We start from the raw sequence: 19705 nt of genomic DNA on the forward strand, positions 1-19705 counted from the left end.
ATATTGGAGATCTCTTTTCCTTCTCCATTTATCATGATTATGAGCTTTGTTTTCATAAATCTGCTCTACGTCTGTCTTTGCCCTTTCCCTTATTGGATATACAGTGGGACATTCGAAGTGGAGAAATTGTGCAGGAATATGATCGGCATTTGGGAGCTGTCAACACCATTGTTTTTGTCGATGAGAATAGGAGATTTGTAAGCACATCTGATGACAAGAGCCTAAGAGTTTGGGAATGGTAAGTTTTTATCAGTAAAAATCTGATTTATATAAAGCAAACAACTTGAAATTTTGTAGCCAAAGAGAAAGCCTGATAATACACAACAATCTGAATATTTTCACAACTGTGATCTCTGGCCTGTCGATCAAACTGGTTTAACTATTCAGGTGTCCAGAAAATGAAAATTAAAGGTTAAGCATGCTACTTTTCATAGTCTTTATATAACCTATTTAAAGAAAATGTATTTTGAGTCATTTTTCTTATACTAGTTAAAAGCTTATATAGTGCTGTTTTACATTCTGTATTAGGTATTTTATTCATCTTTGCAAAAAGTAGGGATGACAAACATAGATTGTATTGCTTATGCTAGGGATTGAGTATAAGATCCTATCATTAGAAAATAAGAGACTATTTTAAAATCTCTTGATTTTTTAAACATCTGCATTTTGATTATTCAAAAAATTGCCCCAGGTCATCATCCTTATGTCCTGCTGTTCATAGCCTATAATGGTAGAATACAAATGTTTTACTTGTAGAGTATAATCAGAATATATTGGTTAATTATGCTTTCCTAGAGGGAAAAAAAAACCACTTTTCTGAAGTCAATAAATAATAATGTCACTAAGTGCCTATCATAGATCATGTTTTATAATTGATTTTCAAAGTACTACATAGTAACCTTTTTGTCAGAGTGAATGTTTGGTTGGAACCCAGCTTGTTTTTACAGTTACTTGTAAGACATAGCTGAACTGTGGCTACAGCCTTCAGGGACTAGAAAGCGTCTTTCTACCCTCAGAAGTTGTTCCGCTGTAGGAAGTAAGATGTCTTAAACTATAGGCATCAGTTTCCTCCCAAAACTGAGTCTGTTTGGGGACCTGTGAAAAGTAAAAATTAGTCGCTCCGTCATGTCCGACTCTGCGATCCCATGGACTGTAGCCCACCAGACTCCTCTGTCCATGGGGATTCTCCAGGCAAGAACACTGGAGTGGGTTGCCATTTCCTTCTCCAGGGGATCAAACCTGGGTCTCCTGCACCGCAGGCAGATTCTTCACCGTCTGAGCCACCAGAGAAGGACCTGAGAACATCCCTACACACATCAGGGGACAGTTTGGGTAATTGAAGATTTAATGTAATTTAACTGCAGTTTCTCCCACACTCCCTCCACATTACCTCCAGTTAATGGAGAGTTGACTACTATACACATAGTCTTCGCATTATTCTTAAAATCTTAGCATTATTCTTAAGGTCCATGATTTGAGACTGTCTTTTAACTAAGATCTTTCCTACTTCAGAAATGATGTTCCATGCTGAGGACCTGATTAAGACATCATTTCATATGGGCCACCTTAGACCATTTGTACAACAAAGTACTTAGTTTAGCATACATAAAACTGTTTTGTTTTTATGTACTCTAACAGTTTGATTATACTTAAACTTTCAGGTGTTTGTATCTTCAGATGGTATTTTCAGCTTCATTTGAAAATGTGAAGTAGTAAATTGTTAACTGTTTAAATGATACACACCAGTTACAGGGCTTTTAGAACACTTGTGAGTGTTTCCTAAATTAGAGCATTGGTCAGCAAAATATTTTGATTAAATTAAATGGTAACAGGCGTTTTTTTACTTCTCAGAGCTTAAGAAATATTCCTAAGAGTCAAAATACTGTTTCATTATGAATGATGACATCCTGTAGATTTCAGTTCAATTCTCACTTGCTATTAGAACCTTCTTAACCAATCCTCACATAAGATTAGGTGCCTCTTCTCTATCATCCCACACAAACAACCCTTCGCTTCCCACAGCTTTTTATTAATAGTGCTTGCTTATTTATTCCTCTTCTCTGACAAGCTCCTTTCCTTTTTACGGGGTGTGGGGTATATATGTATTTTTTAAGTATAGTTGATTTACAATGTTGTATCCTGACAAGTTCTTAACCATGAGAGAAAGAACTGCCTCAACTCTCCATCTGTCTCCAACACCAGCACAATGCCTGGCACACAGACTAGATACCTAAGAAAATCATTTTGTCATAATTATTAATGATGTTACTTTTATTGAGCTCTTTCTGTGTCGCAGGCACACTAAGCATTTTGCCTGAACTATTTTATTTAATGGGCAAGTAATCTTATGAGACAGCTATATTTGCTTTTCCTGTTTTATAGATAAGAAAACTGAGATACATTAAGTAGTTCCCATGAAACTTGAAAGTGCCAGAATTTAAACTCAGATCAAACTAGTTCTAGAGATTTTCTTTTCTGTTTTTCTCACCAGTTTTATTGAGGTATTAATAAAATTATAATGTATTTAAAGTGTACAACATAATGATTTGATATACATATACAGTGTGAAAGAATTAATTAGCTCTTTCACACTGAGTTAACTAACATATCCATCACCTCACATATTTACTTTTTGTTTTGTGACAACACTTAGTTTGTACTGTCCTAGCAGATTTCAGTTATGCAGTACAGTATTATCAACAATAGCCACCATGGTATCCATCAGAACATCAGACCTTATTCATCTTACAGCTAAGGGTGTGCACCCTTTTGCTAGTTTTACCTAATTTCCTACTCACCCCTCCACCCATCCCCTGGCAGCCACCATCTACTGTCTATTTCTATGAGTTTGACTTTATTTTTTTTTAAAGATTACACAAATAAGTGATACCATATAGTATGTGTCTGTCTCTGTCTGACTTATTTCACTTAGCATAATATCCATCCTCCTGGTTTATCCAAAGGAAAGTTGATTTTCTTAAACAATATCATACAAACTAAGACTATTACACAGTTTTAAAGGAGAACAGGAGATGTAATTAGATATTGAGCATCCTGTGGTATCCTACTGCATGAGCTATCATAGGCATGTTTTCTACCAAAGGCATTTATTTTTGTTAAAACGTTTTTAAAAGAAAATTTCAGAGGTTGGCACTATTTTTTTATCTTTAAAATGTCATACATTTTTGTTAGGGTTTTTTTTTTTTTGATAATTTCATTTCCAGGCTGAAAAGTATTTGTAACATGCTGTGCTGTGCTGTGGTTGTTCACTCAGTCATGTCCGACTCTTTGCAACCCCATGGACTGGAAGCCGCCAGGCTCCTCTGTCCATGGGGATTCTCCAGGCAAGAATACTGGAGTGGGCTGCCATCTGTTTAAATTTTTTTGTGTACTTTTCATAAAACATGGGTTGATAACGAACCTGAAGTGTTGTTAACTTAATTTACAAAATGCTCTTATTTTTTAAAATCATGTTATAAAATTATCAACTACTAATAATAAATATGAGAAGGGAAAAGCAGTTGAACCTTTTTAAGATTTAAGCTCATCTCAATATATTTGGATCATTTTGAAGTCACTTCTCACTGTTATTTAGAGGTATAAAGGCTTTGGGATTTGATAAATCTTACTGTTCCTCAGGTTACATCAGAAAGTGTTTTCCTCCAACAAAGACTGTGATGGAAGTTTTTTCTGATTGTTTACTTCTTCTGGGGTGATAGATGGATACAGAAGATCCTTACTTAAAAGGCATATTATTATTATTGTCGTTGTTGTTTTCTAATTAATCAGTCTTTGAACTTGAACCATAGTTTGAAATTGAAATTGGTGCTTTATATCCTGTATTATCGGAGAAGGCAATGGCAACCCACTCCAGTACTCTTGCCTGGAAAATCCCATGGACGGAGGAGCCTGGTGGGCTGCAGTCCATGGGGTTGCTAAGAGTTGGACACGACTGAGCGACTTCACTTTCATTCATTGGAGAAGGAAATGGCAACCCACCCAGTGTTCTTGTCTGGAGAATCCCAGGGACAGCGGAGCCTGGTGGGCTGCCGTCTCTGAGGTTGCACAGAGTCGGACACGACTGAAGCGACTTAGCAGCAGCAGCAACTTTCTGTGTTATTCATCAGATTACATTCCCCACACATTACTCTACAAAAAACCATTTCTGATGTCTCATGAAAAGCAGCAAGATCAAAATCCTTCAGAACCACTGAAATTTTTTTTATTATTATTATCATGGAGAGTATTAAAAATGAAAAGACACTTAGAACTTTGGATGGTTTTCGATTTAGGTGACTAGTTTTGAATTTTTGTTGTTTTCATTTTATTCTTTTTTATTTTGTAATTATTCTTTTATTCTCACAAGAAAAAATGTTTAATGTTTTTTCTCCTACACTGTATACATTTGGAATACTTTACATATAAGCTGAAAATAGATGTCCAGGTGCTTAATCTGCCAGAAATTATGAGATTTCTGGATGGGTTTGACCTGCTTGCAGATCCCTGTACATCTTTGCCTACCATCTACTTGCATTGCTGAAGGCTCTTTAGCACTTGAACCTGCTTGCAAAGTGCCAAGTTACGGTTGATTGGCAGGTAAAGGAATACTTCCCTGCAGGCTTGCCTCAGACATCTTGCTTCTGTCTACCATGGTACATTTTTAGATGAGTTCATTATTAAAGAACTTATAATAACAGATTATTTTTTAACATAAAGGGAAAAGTTAAAATCAAATAGCGGTAGAAAACTAAATCACTGACACTTGTAATTATCATGGAAAGTCATTTGTATAAGTAAAAGCTTTATAATAATAGAATGTCATTTTGTGGTTTTCCTTCCTCCAGGAAGTTTCATGAAACTTTGTAATTTCAAGAGCATCTCTTTTGTTTCAGAGATTATTCTTCTAAAAGTACTTTTAAAAGTTACTATTCTGATAGGTTATTTTTAATTTTTAGGGATATCCCTGTGGATTTCAAGTATATAGCAGAACCCAGTATGCACTCAATGCCTGCAGTGACTTTGTCTCCAAATGGTGAGTTAGTAGATACAGTGTTTTTAAATGAGCTTCTAAGACACTGTGTGATTTCTGTTTTCAAAAGAGCCTTGGCCATTCCCTCCTAGGGAAAGTCTGTCACAGTGCCATACTTGTATATTAGAAATAATCACTGATTTTCATTTATGAGTCACCTCACCCATTCTCTTGTTTTTTTTTTTTAAAAAAAGGTAAAAATAAAAGAAGCAATGATTTGCAACATTACCCGAGCATCTAAGGATTTCCATCTGAGAATCAGGGTTGTTTTTTTTTTAATTATTCTTCCAACAGAATCATATTCAGCAACTCATATTTACTATGAGCTCTTTTTCTTTTGGGGAATAGGTAATTTTGTTCTGGTTCCTTATATGAGAACACCTTAGCAATTCACCTGAGAAAGATTTTCTCAGGCAAAAATTAAAAAGATAAGTCTGCTTAATACTGTTTTCTATTCAGTAATTCATTGCCTTTTAAGTACAAGTACTACAGATATACTGATATAATTTTACATGAGGATATTAAAGTGGAGGACCCGATGTTTGGGCAGCATGGTCGCAAAGCCACTGTCAGCTCATGTAGCTGCTGTGAATATAGAGCAAGGACGAAGGAGCAAGAAAGATTTTGCTCTTCCAGTCGAAGCATCTACCATAGGCAAATCTGTGGACACTTGTCAAGTGTCCTATGATTTTTATGAGAAGAACAACCTCACAGGATGCTGTTCGGATAATCACCATATTGTATACAGTCACATTTGTGCACCTACATTTCATACAGTGTATTTTTAAACCGTCCGTCACCAATACTGTGCCCATCTTGAACAAAGCCACTTACCTAGTCTGACTGTGAACATTGTTAGGGTCATCCTTTATCATGTCTATAATATATAGGATGCAAAGATACTGCAGTTTAGATGCTAGTGGTTTTGGTGAATCCTGAGGAGTTAAAAGCACTGTGGCCCAAATCAAAAAATGGGCAGAAGACCTAAATAGACATTTTTCCAAACAAGGCATACAGATGACCAATAGGCACATTAGAAGATGCTCTTCATCACTAACTCTTTGAGCACTGCAAATCAAAAACTACAGTGGGGTACTACCTCACACCAATCAGAATGGATGTCATTAATAAGTCTATAAATAAATGCTAGAGAGGGTATGGAGGAAAGGGGACTCTTACACTATTAGTGGGAATGTAAATTGGTGTAGCCACTATGGAAAACAGTATGAAGTTTCCTCAAAAAACTAAAAATAGAGTTGCCATATGATTCAGCAGCGCCACTCCTGGTCATATACCCAGACAAAACTGTATTTTGAAAAGATTCATGCACCCCTTTGTTCATGGCTGCACAATTCCCAAGGCATGGAAACAGCCTAAATGTCCATTGACAGATGAATGAATAAAGAAGATGTAGTACTATATACAGTGGAATACTACTCAGCCATAAAAAGGAATGAAATAATGCTATTACACAGAATGGATGGACCTACATATTATCATGGGCTTCCTTGGTGGCCCAATGCAAGTTCAGACTCTGTCAGAAAGAACCCCTGTAGGAGGAAATAGCAACCCACTCCCGTATTCTTGCCTGGGAAATCCCATGGACAGAGTAGCTTAGTGGGCTGCAGTTCATGGGGTCTCAAAAAGAGTCGGACATGACTTAGTGACTAAATAACAACAGAGATTATCATACTAAGTGGAGTAGGTCAGAAAGAGATAGACTAATACCATATGATATCACACATATGTGAAATCTAAAATAGAACACAAATGAATATATATATAAAACAAAAACATATTTTCAGGTATAGGGAACATAATTGTGGTTGCCAAGGGGCATGGGGGGAGGGTGTGGGCGTTTGGGATTAGCAGATACAAGCTATTATATATAGAATGGATAAACAATAAGGTCCTCTGTATAGCACAGGGAACTATATTCAATATCTTTGATAAACCATAATGGAAAAGAATATGTGTATATCAGTCAGTTTGCTATATAGCAGAAATTAAATGCTACATTGTAAATCAACTATTACTTCAATAAAACTTTTTAAAAAGCATTGTGTTACTATAGCATTACTAAAATTACTGAAAGTGTTTTACTAAATTTTTTTTTACTAAAGTTACTAAAGATTGTTTTGATCATGTCTTTGTACAGTTTTATTTAATAATCCTAGGCTTTCTCACCTAGAGTTCATCTTTCCTCTTTCCATAGTTAACACAAATAGTCTTTTTCTCTCCATGGTTCTATTATTTATTACAAATTCATTTCATTTCATAAAATTTAGTTTTGTTTTATTAATGCTAAACTCGGAGTTTTTGTATATCCTTATTTAAACAGAAGAAAACTTTTCTAGGAAAAATGCTAAATGATACAAGATTTTATGAGCAAAATCCCTTACTCTGTAAAATACAAATATTTCTCACTTTCAATAAATCTGTAACACTTCACAGGCAGTATGGTAAATTTATTTTCCTATTGTTATATAGTAGTTGGGAACAAAATAATATTAATGACTGAACCTACTTAAATAAAAGTCTTTTTAAAATTTTCAGTCTTCCTCTAAAATGTCTCACTTATTGAATTTACAGGAAAATGGCTAGCGTGCCAATCAATGGACAACCAAATCTTAATTTTTGGAGCACAGAACAGATTTAGATTGAATAAGAAGAAAATTTTTAAGGGCCATATGGTAGCAGGCTATGCTTGTCAAGTAGACTTTTCACCAGACATGAGGTAAGTTTAAACTTTCTTATTTATTCCCATATTCATATACGATGATATAAACTACTATATACAAATAGCAACAGTATACAAATCACTTTTATATATGTAATTGTACGAGAATTGTTCAGATTGTCTAAATGCCAGATAAAAAACAAGAACAAGTTAAGACAGTTATATTTGGCGCTTTTTTTTTTTAAGTTCTTCAGTATATCTCTCTACATTAGTTAGTTAGTTCTGTGCCCTTTAAGCACATAATGAGTCCCTGTCCATATAGGCAGCGACTTTCCTTCTGCTTTTCTAAGCAAGGCTGTGAGGACTATAAGCACTATATTGCTGTGATTTAATGAGCACCAGAGGAATTAATCCTGTATTGTGGGGTTGAAGTTAACAACGTCACTACAGCTTTTCTGTGCTAAAACCTCAAATCCAGCCTCTGAATGTTTCTCAGTCACACTAGATTTTTGAAGCCTAGAGCCTTTCTAAGAGTGAAACTCTGTATTCATTCCACTGTTGTTAGCTAAAATATATGGGTATCACTTATTCAGAAATTCCTGTAACCTTGTATGTTTAGCCTGGTAATTGGCACTTAGACTCCTACCTCTGAATGAGTCTTTGACATATTCAGAAGCTTTTGGAGCCAAAAATAATTACAAAGATGGTAGAGTCTACTCCAGTTGAATGGGTCTACATGTGTTTGCATGGCTTACATGTGTGTGAAATTGACCCCCTTACACTGCTTCTGACTGTCTTAGAGAGTGATTGTGATACTGCATTCACTGTGGCCCATGGGTCTCCCAGTTTTCCAAGTTGAAAGTAATTTTTCTCTCTAAGACTGGTCACTCAATGGGGAGGTTTTTTGATAGAAGATTAAACTATAGACTGCTTTATATACTACCTTATTATTCAAGTATTATACAGTCACATTGATTTTTTTTATGTTAGAGTAAGAAATATAAACTCTTTCTCTGTTCCTCATCTTGTTTACCATTTTAAGGTACTTGAATTATTTGAATTTATTTTTCTTCTCATTACAGCTATGTGATTTCAGGAGATGGAAATGGAAAGTTAAACATCTGGGACTGGAAGACCACAAAACTCTACAGTAGATTTAAAGCTCATGATAAAGTGTGTATAGGTGCAGTGTGGCATCCTCATGAAACATCTAAAGTCATAACTTGTGGTTGGGATGGTCTCATTAAATTGTGGGATTAATGGGATTAATCCTTAAACTATCTAGGATCATTTTTGATCCAATATCATATTTAACTATATTTAATTATTAAAGGTGTTGGATGACAACTTGATTTACAGGTTATGATTTTCTTACATGGCCTTATGAAATAGTTTAACCATTGTTTAAAAAAAAACTGTAAATTTGGCCCATATAATTTCATTAGCAACTTCGTTTTGTTCTTTATAGGTGTTATTATACGAGAATGACCATTGACTTAACATTTGACAAGTGGTTATTATTGGCAGGCAGTTTGGATTTACCCCCATGATGTACTGAAAGGATCTTTTTGGAGCCGAGAAGGAATCCCTAGTGGATTACCTCTTCAACAGAAAGGAAAGAACAGGGATGATATGATTTAATGTGAATCTGAAAGAAGGATAAAAACCACCCACAATTACTGTTCCTATTATTTTCCATGGGTCAGTTCTAATCTTTTGGATTCAGGAGTTCCATTATTTTTTTATTACTTATGTAGTGTCTGTTTAGTTGTAAGCCATCAATCTTCTCTGACTTGAGCATCCCTCTAATTGTTAAACAGTGTAAAATAAAAATCAGTCCAGAGTTCTTTCCTTGGCTCTCTTCTTGATCAGTATAGACAGGACTATATATAAGCAGAGAATCACATTATTTTTGAAAATGGAACTCAAGAGAAGGAATTGTATTTGTATTTACTGTCCAGTAAGGACCTGGCTACACTTTCAGAAATCAGGGTCTCCTAGGTCACTGTTTCACAGATGTTACTATTGAAATACTCCTCATAGGAGATTGGATGTGAGAACATAGTTCAAAATGTCAGCTTGTAATTTCTTTGAAGCTGTATGTTTTATTTAAAACTAATCTGATTTTGCTTATGAATATATTCAATAGAACTTTTTAAGATTAGAAAAATGTTAAACTTCTTTCCAAATCTTTGGGTAAAATTGACACTGGGAAGATGACTAGGGTTCCTAATTTGAGAAGCAGGGACTGTGATTGGTTTAAAAAAAAAAATTTTTTTTTTTTAAACTTCAGATTGTGAAATCAAGATAGCTTCTTAAACATAGTAGCTAATAGCACTTTAGTTTGACAAGCCATTTCTCCTTTTTTTTTTTTCTTTTTTACAAATCTATGTCAGATGTTTGAATGTAGTGTGAAATATTTCAGTGCCATGCTATAAAAGATTGGCTCAAAGCTGCTCAGACTGCTGACTTGGAGACCAGAATCTTGTTGAGTGTTGATATCCCAGGGCCATTAGCTCTGAGTCCTGTGCTACCAAGAGCAGTTCATGCTCCATGCCCTTCGAACTTCCATTTTTAAACATTAGAATTTAAAAAGACCTGGTATAGATGACCAGGTGCTATAGCCACATATAAATTTCAAGTAAGAAAATAAAGAGAAAAGCGGTAGAAGTATATTTTGGACACAGCACCCAAAGAAATAATACACTGCCTTGCCGCTGCCATTTCTATTTCTTGATCTGCTGGGAAAGGTGACTGCCATTTCCTGAACAGGAAAAAATTCAATCAGAAGCTTTTCTGTAGTCCCAACCACTGGTTTTAACAAATGTGAATTATTGAAATGTGATGGGACAAAGAATTAATCATACATTTGAACTGTCTTGTTCAGGACCAGTATTATGTATGTTACAAATCATAACTTCTAAATCTGGGTTTATTTCATTGTGTTTTTAACTGTTTCTAAACTAAGGAACTGTATATAAAAGTTGTCTTTTTTTTAAAAAAGATGGTATTTTTAAATAAAGCATTTTTGTAGAAAGTGTTATCAAAATTTTTGTTCTTAGTCTCCTTTTAAGTCTCAACTCTGAGACACCAGATTAAACCATTTGCAGATTTTAAATGAGTCCTTTTTCTGGGCTTCCCTGATAGCTCAGTTGGTAAAGAATCTGCCTGCAATGCAAGAGACCCCGGTTCAATTCCTGGGTCAGGAAGATCCACTGGAGAAAGAAAAGGCTACCCTCTCTAGTATTCTTGGGCTTCCCTGGTGGCTCAGCTGGTAAAGAATCCACCTGCAATGCAGGAGACCTGGGTTTGATCCCTGGGTTGGAAAGATCCCCTGGAAAAGGGAAAGGCTACCCACTCCAGTATTCTGGCCTAGAGAATTCCATGGGCTCCTTGGGGTCCCAAAGAGTTGGACACGACCGAGCGACTTTCACTGTCACTTTGATTTTTCTGGGGAGTAATGATGCTTTAAAGGTGAGTATAGTATATTAATGGGCTTATCCTAAATAAGTGACAAAAATACAAGCCAATGCCCTCAGAGCACAGAGAATAAGTTTTAACACAGTCCATATTTATTCACTTGGTGCCACTGAGTCTTGATTGCACCTATTTTAGAGTACACAAATGTGTGGGGTTCTTTCTCAGCATTAAAGATTTCAAGATCATATTGTGACTGGAAATAAGTGATTACCATCTGGCTCTTTTTCCTCACTGCAACCCTTTTCTCACACCCAGGACAGATTTCCTTCCTGAAAGTTATGGATAGTAATGATGCTTTGGTAGAAAGTTTAATGAATATTTACATAGTGAAGCACAAGCTGGGAATACTTTGTCCTTAATAAGGAGCCAGTTTTAAGATAAGGAACATTGGAGTAGTGTCACACAGGCACTTCTCTAAGTATGAAAGTATAGAGTGACTTTTGAGGACGCATTGTGAGGCTGGTTGATGTTCTTAGCTATTAATTACCTGGAAGAAAACATGGACAGTGAAATAACAAACCCTTGAATGGTAGCTGTAAGAATTGCAACACCAGCAACAATTATAGAGACTCTACTTGAAAAATCCTGTTTCTCAGAATGTGAAACAATGTGGACTGAGAACTACCTGGAGATGGTGCCCCTTACTGAGATACAGAATTCAGAAGAAAGTAGTGGATGATTAGGGAACCATAATGAATTCAGGAATGGAGAGGGAAGTGTGAAGTGCCATCCAGGTCAAAATATCCATCAGCAGTATTAACTTTGGGTCTCAAAGAGACCTAGGGAACACTGATGCTATTCTTCATCAACAGTGCATGTTTTTCTCATTTTTGTCCCCTCTGAAATAGAGCTATATCTTAATGATGTGTCATAATTTAATTGGCAGCATTCTTTCTTAATGGATCATAAAATTACTGATGAAATACAGTATAAACAAGGCAAATACTAAGGGGAACTAAGAAGAAGAGAAGAGCCAAAGGAAAGAAGATTCCACTATAACACTTGGCTCAAAATTCGTGTTATCAAATATTTATTTGATCAGTGGGTAAATAAAATGAATGACCTAGCACAAGATTGCTCTGAGGCATCACCCCCTAGAACCAGTTTTTTATCTAAATTTTTCAACTTACGGATTTCCAAACCATGTGATTATAAATTCAGTTTCTTAAAGAGACTGAAGGTTTCAAATTCTTAAAACAAACTGATTTTCTCCAGAGCTACAGGAAGGGTAGACTTCCTTGTGCTTGGAAGAAGGGGGATAGAGGTCCTTTATTAGAACCCTCTTCCATTGAGATTGTCACCCTCCAAAGGTCCCACTGCTACAGGTATCAGCTCCAATCCTGTCCCACCAAACAACAAGCCTTATCGCTAATGCTCTAGGCCCCTGGCCCTCACTGGTATACTGAACTCTTAAGACCACTGCAGTGTAGGTTCCTGCTACCTCTCAGGTTCTAGGATCCCTCTGAACTTTTTGTGTCTGAAGGTTTTTCTTTGTTGGGCATTCATATATATACATAAACATGTGTCTGTGTATGTACATGTGTGTACACACATGCATACATATATATTCACACATAATACTTAAAGAAAGATCACCATGAAAATACATCCTTAATCTAGTATCTTTGGATGTTGCCCCTTTGTTAGAGCATTCTAAAAACACAGAAGTATAAACAAATGCAGTCTGAAACATTCTGGTTTTTAGAACCTTGGGAGCTTAAGTGTGTTACCTAAAAAGGTACTTTACCTAAGGGTACTTCACTTGATGACTGGAGAGCCATTATAATGGATTCATCTTTAATCTGGGCCTTTTCTTGTGAATCAACCTATCATTTGGATTCTCTTGAATTTATCCTAAGACTTGCCTTTTATAGCACACAAATCAAGAAATTACCTAACCACCATCTAAGCCTTCTCTAATCACAAAAATCTTAGAATAATGAGATTTTTAAACTAGAAGAAACCTTAGAAATCAAATATTCCAACCTAAGATAAGAAAATAGGCCAATAAGGGTGATGAATTGCTTGTTATCACACAGCTAGTTAGCAGTGTCAGAATCTTTCTCCCTTCATCCCGCTATCCTGTTTCCTCTACATACTGCCACTTAATTGTGTATTTTAAAATTGTCATATTTGTGTTGTGATTTTTATGGCTTCCAGCTTGCTTTCTCTGAGGTAGTTAATAGACTGTGTTTATTTCGTCCTTTAGTAAAACAGAACTTGTAACTAAAGACATTCTAACAGCCTCTTCCACCAGAGTTAGACCAAATGGTAACTGTGCTGGGAAGGACTTTTCTGACTTCAGTCAAATAGCCTGGAGAACATAATATGCTCTCTCTCCTTTTTACTCTTTGAAAAACTACCTTAATATTTTTTGTCCTAAAAAACCACTGTGGTTTTAATCACTTTTATAGGAATGCCAGCCAGCCCCTGTCCTTGACAGAAGTAGCCTCACATCATCATACCTTCTTTCTCTCATAAACTGAAAAATATTCTCCATGGTACTGTGAGTTGTGATCTAATACACTGACTCTAAAAAGTTGTTCTCTGGGAATTGTATTTAAAAAAAAAAAAAAAATGAAAAATGAGAAAGGAAGACTGAGGTTTAGTATCCTAGGATAACTTCTAACAATAATTGAGCCTTTAATTATTATTGTATTTATTTGATTCAATTATTATATAGCTCTCAAGTCCCCAGGGTCAAGAAAGATCTTCAGGTTAGCATCTTTAATCAGGAATGAGGATTACTGCAAGTAGTGTAATACACAACCATGTCAAGAAAAGGACTTGTGTCTTAAATTAACCAAAATGAGAGATATTGATTCATCTAAATTCCAAAGATATTTTTAATATCAGAAAAAAAGTCAATGACAGATAATGATGAAATAATTTCACTGAAAAATCCTATGTGAAATAGCTTTCTTTATATTCATATTCAACACTATTTACGGAGCCCATTTGACCTAGCAGGTCCCATGGTAGGCACTGGGATACAGACACGGCTCTTACCCCCATGGAGGGAAAGTCACCACATAAGGAGACCATGAAAGTAAAAGGAGTGTGAAGCTGGGGGGAACAGAAGACACGGTGGTGGTGGTGGTGGTTTAGTTGCTAAGTCATGTCCAACTCTTGAGACCAAATGAACTGTAGCCTGCCAAGCTCCTCTGTCCATGCGATTTCCCAGACAAGAATACTGGCGTGGCAGCACTGTTTTTAATAGCCAGGACATGGAAGCAACCTAGATGCCCATCAGCAGACGAATGGATAAGAAAGCTATGGTACATATACACAATGGAATATTACTCAGCCATTAAAAAAGAATACATTTGAATCAGTTCTAATGAGATGGATGAAACTGGAGCCCATTATACAGAGTGAAGTAAGCCAGAAAGATAAACACCAATACAGTGTACTAACGCATATATCTGGAATTTAGAAAGATGGTAACGATAACCCTAAATGCAAGACAGAAAAAGAGACACAGATGTATAGAACAGACTTTTGGACCCTGTGGGAGAAGGCGAGGGTGGGATGATCTGAGAGAATAGCATTGAAACAGGTATATTATCAAGTGTGAAACAGATCGCCAGTCCAGGTTGGATGCATGAGACAAGTGCTCAGGGCTGGTGCACTGGGATGACCCAGAGGGATGGGATAGGGAGGGAGGTGGGAGCAGGGTTCAGGATGGGGAACACATGTAAATCCATGGCTGATTCATGTCAATGTACGGCAAAAACCACTACAATATTGTAATTAGCCTCCAACTAATAAAAATAAATGAAAAAAAAAAAAGAATACTGGCATGGGTTGCCATTTCCTTCTCCAGATCTTCCTGACCCAGGGTTTGAACCCACATCTCCTGCATTGCAGGCAGTCTCTTGCATTGTAGGCGGCTTCTTTACTGCTGAGCCACCAGGGAAGCCCAGAAGACATTGTAGGGAAACATAACCGGGGGCCTTCAATAAGGGGAGGTCCCTGAGGAAACAATGTTTGATTTGACATCAATCCTTAAAAAATATTTTCTTGTACAGATAGCTTATTTTTATTGATACAAAATGGCGGTTTCTCCCTAATGTTATAGAACTCACTTGGACTTTTGGATATTATCACACCTACCTAGGGTGAATATCTAATGACCAGAAATGTAGGACATAAAGCAGAATAGAAGCTAAAGACAGGGAAGGGGCAGGGTCCTGGAGACTGCCTATTGTGCTATGCATTAATTGCTTGATCTTGGGGCAGTCTAAGGGTCTTGAGGGAGGAGCTGCAGTGGAAGAGAACCACTGGGGGACTCAGGACCACAGTCATTGACCAACCTAGCTCCTTGATAGATATTAACTGCATATCTGTCATATACATACTAAGCTTCTCTATTAAAAGTCTAGATTAGAATTCAAACTTAGCAGGAAAAAAAAAATCCCTTACTATTTCAGACAATCTTATTCCACAAAACCAATCACTAAGACAAACTTAAAATATTTTATGAGAATATGAAGCTGCTGGTTTAACACAGCATTAGTTTTAACAGGTATTTGTTGAGAACTCATATTTCCTTGTATCGTGCTTAACATAAAGTGTGACAATATTTAGCTTGCTTGATATACTTAAGGACAGAAATACAATAAAATAATTTCTATAATTTCTAAATTTAGGCAGTTTAAGAATATATCGAATCTTTGGATTACAATTTCATGTGGTAAGTTCAAATACCTCTCTAAATGTGAGAAACAGAAACATATTTTAGCATATAATTAAATGTACTGAATTCACAAAGAACCAGCAATTGGCTAGTACAAAAAAGAATTATTGCTTAAAGGCAAACATAAACTTATCTCTAAAAGAAGAGAATCATGTTACATAATTGAGCTTGTAGGTACCATTGTATGGTCAAGTAGCAACAGAATTATCTGTTTCAATGAGGCCTTCATTTTTCATCTGGACAAATATGATGATGAGGCTGGTTCCCTGGTATTAATAGAAGCTGCTTTACAAAATCCAAACATGTAGTATTTAGGAAACACAAATCTTGCATGGTATTTACTATATAATAAATAAAATCTTATAGCCAAAGCAGAAATGCTTACATGAATAACTGATTTGAACTAAACACTGTAAATTCATAAATTTGCTTTTGTTCTAGCCTGATGCAAAGACTAGTGGACCTTTAGTCTAACAGAAGTTTGTTTACGTCTTCCTGGCTCCCTTTATTTGAACATGTCAAATAGTTACAAATATTTATTGATAACCTATTATAACTACATAAAATACAATCATTCTAAGAAAAAGGAGAACGAGAAAATTGTTTTTCTTTGACTTTAATCTCAGATTGTGACATAGACTTCATGCCTAAAGGTTGACCTCTGACTATTTTATATCCTCATATGTCTTTTGTCTAAAACAGAATCATTTGATAAGAGCATTATTAAAGTTGTATTTTCAGATTAATTTATTAACTCTGGTAGGAGTTAATTAAGAGATGTGTGTCACAGATATTCACATCTGAGTTCATCTATCTGAAAGTCAAAGGCGAATTTGAAGCAAAGGAAATGCAAGCTATACTTCCAAGTGACTGGGTCCTCCTTAAAATCCAGGAGCCATGTCGGACCAGCCAGGGCCAAGAGTCACTTCCAAGCCTTGCAAGATCTTTTTGGCAACCTGAATATATTGTCAGAGAAGCTTTGGGGACCCCATATTTTTTCAGTAAGCTTCCATTTGGTGGACATATTTTAATTGAGTAGATTGTTTAAACCTGCCTGCTACAAAAATGATCCCCACTCTAACAGATCTGCAGGTCTGGTCCTGGTTTATTAGTAGACTTTTCTTCCCATTTACGAACCGGGAGGCAAAAATGTGTCCTTGCATTTGTCAAATGCTATTGAAGCAGCCCTGTGGAGGGATCTGCATGGGCTTTGGGATCTGACAGGCTGAGATGTGAACTCCTGCTCCACCATTAGAATAATCTAAATAACCTCTCAGAGGTTCCTTACCCGTGTAATTGGAAAACTTGGACTTCCTTATAGTGTTGTTTGGAGAATCAGGAATAATCTATGCACAGTATTAGGCACATAGGAAGCTCTCAGTAAATAGCAGCTCTTGATTCTGCCTGTTTGTTTTCTGCATTTTGTTTATCTTGTTTTTGTGGTGGCCCTGGCCTCCAGGGTGAGGGCCAGGGGTGCTGCCCAACATCCTACAATGCACACAATGGCCCTCCTTCCCTCCCCCAACAAAGAATTATCCAACCCAAATGGAAATAACACTCAGGTTAAAAAACCCTGGCCCACACAATAAGCAAATAATTCTAGAGGCAGGGAAACCATAGCAACAGTCAGAATATTCATCACAAATTTCAAACTATCTATGAAGGGAATGAAGGACAATCTTAGAAAAAAGCACAAAATAAGTACAAATAATTATTGAACAGGCTGCCTAAGTAGGTGGGTGTGGGTGGGTGTGTTTGTGATTTATTTTGAGTTTGTCTTTATTTTTTTCTCAACAGTATATCCATTCTAGCTTCAGATATATATATAGATAGATAGATATAGTGTGATGAAGTCGATGTTCTGTATCACCAGTCTGGAAAAAATGGTAACTTCAGCTGTACAAAGGGAGCTTTCAGTAATGTTCTTAATCTTCAAGACCATGAATTAGGAACCTTGGTATGAGTATGAATACATCTAAAACCTAATCATACTAGACACTTAGAATTAGTATACTTCATGTGTTTAGTCACTTCAGTCAGGTCTGACTCTTCATGACCCCATGGACGGTAGCCTGCCAGGCTCCTCTGTCCATAGGATTCTCCAGGCAAGAATACTGGAGTGGGTAGCCATTCCCTTCTCCAGGGAATCTTCCCGAGCCAGGGATCAAACCTGGATCTCCTGCATTGCAGGTGGATTTCTTTACCAGCTGAGTCACCAGGGAAACAGTATAACTCATACCTTGGTGTATAAGAAGGGTTAAAAGGTTTAAATAAAAAAGATCTACTGTGTTTAATGTATAAAATTTTTATTAAAAATGAAAGGTAATCTATGATGTAATCCAAACAGGATTAGGACTAAAGTTAACTTTGTTTTGGAGGCTATAGCATGCAAACTAACAAGATAAACCACTTTAGAGTTTTATGGACTTTTTGTACTTTTGAAACACCTAGGGACATTGAAAGCAACTAAACTGCTAACTTATTCAAGCTGGCCCTGTCACATCAATAACTTTTGCTAATGTCCTGTAAGTTTTAATTTAAAAAACCTCATTTATATTTTTTTTTCAGTTTAATGTAGGTTTATTGTTTGTTTGTTTGTTTTTATTAGTTGGAGGCTAATTATTTTACAATATTGTGGTGGGTTTTGTCATACATTGACATGAATCAGCCATGGAGTTACATGTATTCCCCATCCCGATCCCCCCTCCCACCTCCCTCTCCACCCGATTCCTCTGGGTCTTCCCAGTGCACCAGGCCCGAGCACTTGTCTCATGCATCCAACCTGGGCTGGTGATCTGTTTCACTATAGATAATATACATGTTTCGATGCTGTTCTCTCGAAACATCCCACCCTCGCCTTCTCCCACAGAGTCCCAAAAGTCTGTTCTGTACATCTGTGTCTCTTTTTCTGTTTTGCATATAGGGTTATCATTACCATCTTTCTAAATTCCATATATATGTGTTAGTATGCTGTAAAGGGAACCCTCTTACACTGTTGGTGGGAATGCAAACTAGTACAGCCGCTATGGAGAACAGTGTGGAGATTTCTTAAAAAACTGGAAATAGAACTGCCATGTGACCCAGCAATCCCACTTCTGGGCAGACACACCAAGGAAACCAGATCTGAAAGAGACACGTGCACCCCAATGTTCATCACCGCACTGTTTATAATAGCTAGGACATGGAAGCAACCTAGATGCCCATCAGCAGACGAATGGACAAGGAAGCTGTGGTACATATACACCATGGAATATTACTCAGCCATTAAAAAGAATTCATTTGAATCAGTTCTAATGAGATGGATGAAACTGGAGCCCATTATACAGAGTGAAGTAAGCCAGAAAGATAAAGAACATTACAGCATACTAACACATTTATATTTTTAAAAAATCATCACTACTAATCCAGAAAGTCTTATTCCCTTTTGAAGTCAAGTTAGTAAGATGATATAACTCTATTGTATTTGGCTTCTCACCTGAGTAATATTTTCAAACCACTGCAAAAAGCAATAAAGCCAACCCAGGGAATGTTTAGAGTAGAAGGAGGTAAAACAATGGGGATAAGGAATTAAGGTCTAGTAGTAATCAGTACTCTATTTTCTCCCAAAATTTCTTAAACAAACAGTGTATGTATTACTGTTCTCTTGCGATATAGAAAATGCCAAAAGATGTATTTAATATATCAAAGGTAATAATTTGATTTATTTTTACACTATTTAATTATTTGAAATAGGATTTTAGAAAATCGTTTATAGAAGTAAATGTCTAATTCTTGTAGACAGAAAAGATGGAGATCATTTAAACTATTGAGAATATGC

At 36.3% G+C, this 19705-nt stretch overlaps 1 protein-coding gene across 1 annotated transcript in view; it reads left to right on the forward strand.

Annotated features, from left to right (window-relative positions):
* CDC40 (cell division cycle 40) overlaps nt 1–10746 on the forward strand; it is a 43171-nt gene extending 32425 nt beyond the window's left edge. The window contains exons 12-15 of the mRNA XM_043439154.1: nt 105–238; nt 4956–5032; nt 7622–7766; nt 8792–10746. Of these exons, the coding sequence (XP_043295089.1) occupies nt 105–238; nt 4956–5032; nt 7622–7766; nt 8792–8969 (534 nt within the window). The 3' untranslated portion in view covers nt 8970–10746. The remainder of the gene's footprint in view (nt 1–104; nt 239–4955; nt 5033–7621; nt 7767–8791) is intronic.
* The last annotated feature ends 8959 nt before the right edge of the window (nt 10747–19705 follow it).

Source organism: Cervus canadensis, chromosome 20, assembly GCF_019320065.1.
Source record: "Cervus canadensis isolate Bull #8, Minnesota chromosome 20, ASM1932006v1, whole genome shotgun sequence".
Lineage (NCBI taxonomy): Eukaryota > Metazoa > Chordata > Mammalia > Artiodactyla > Cervidae > Cervus > Cervus canadensis.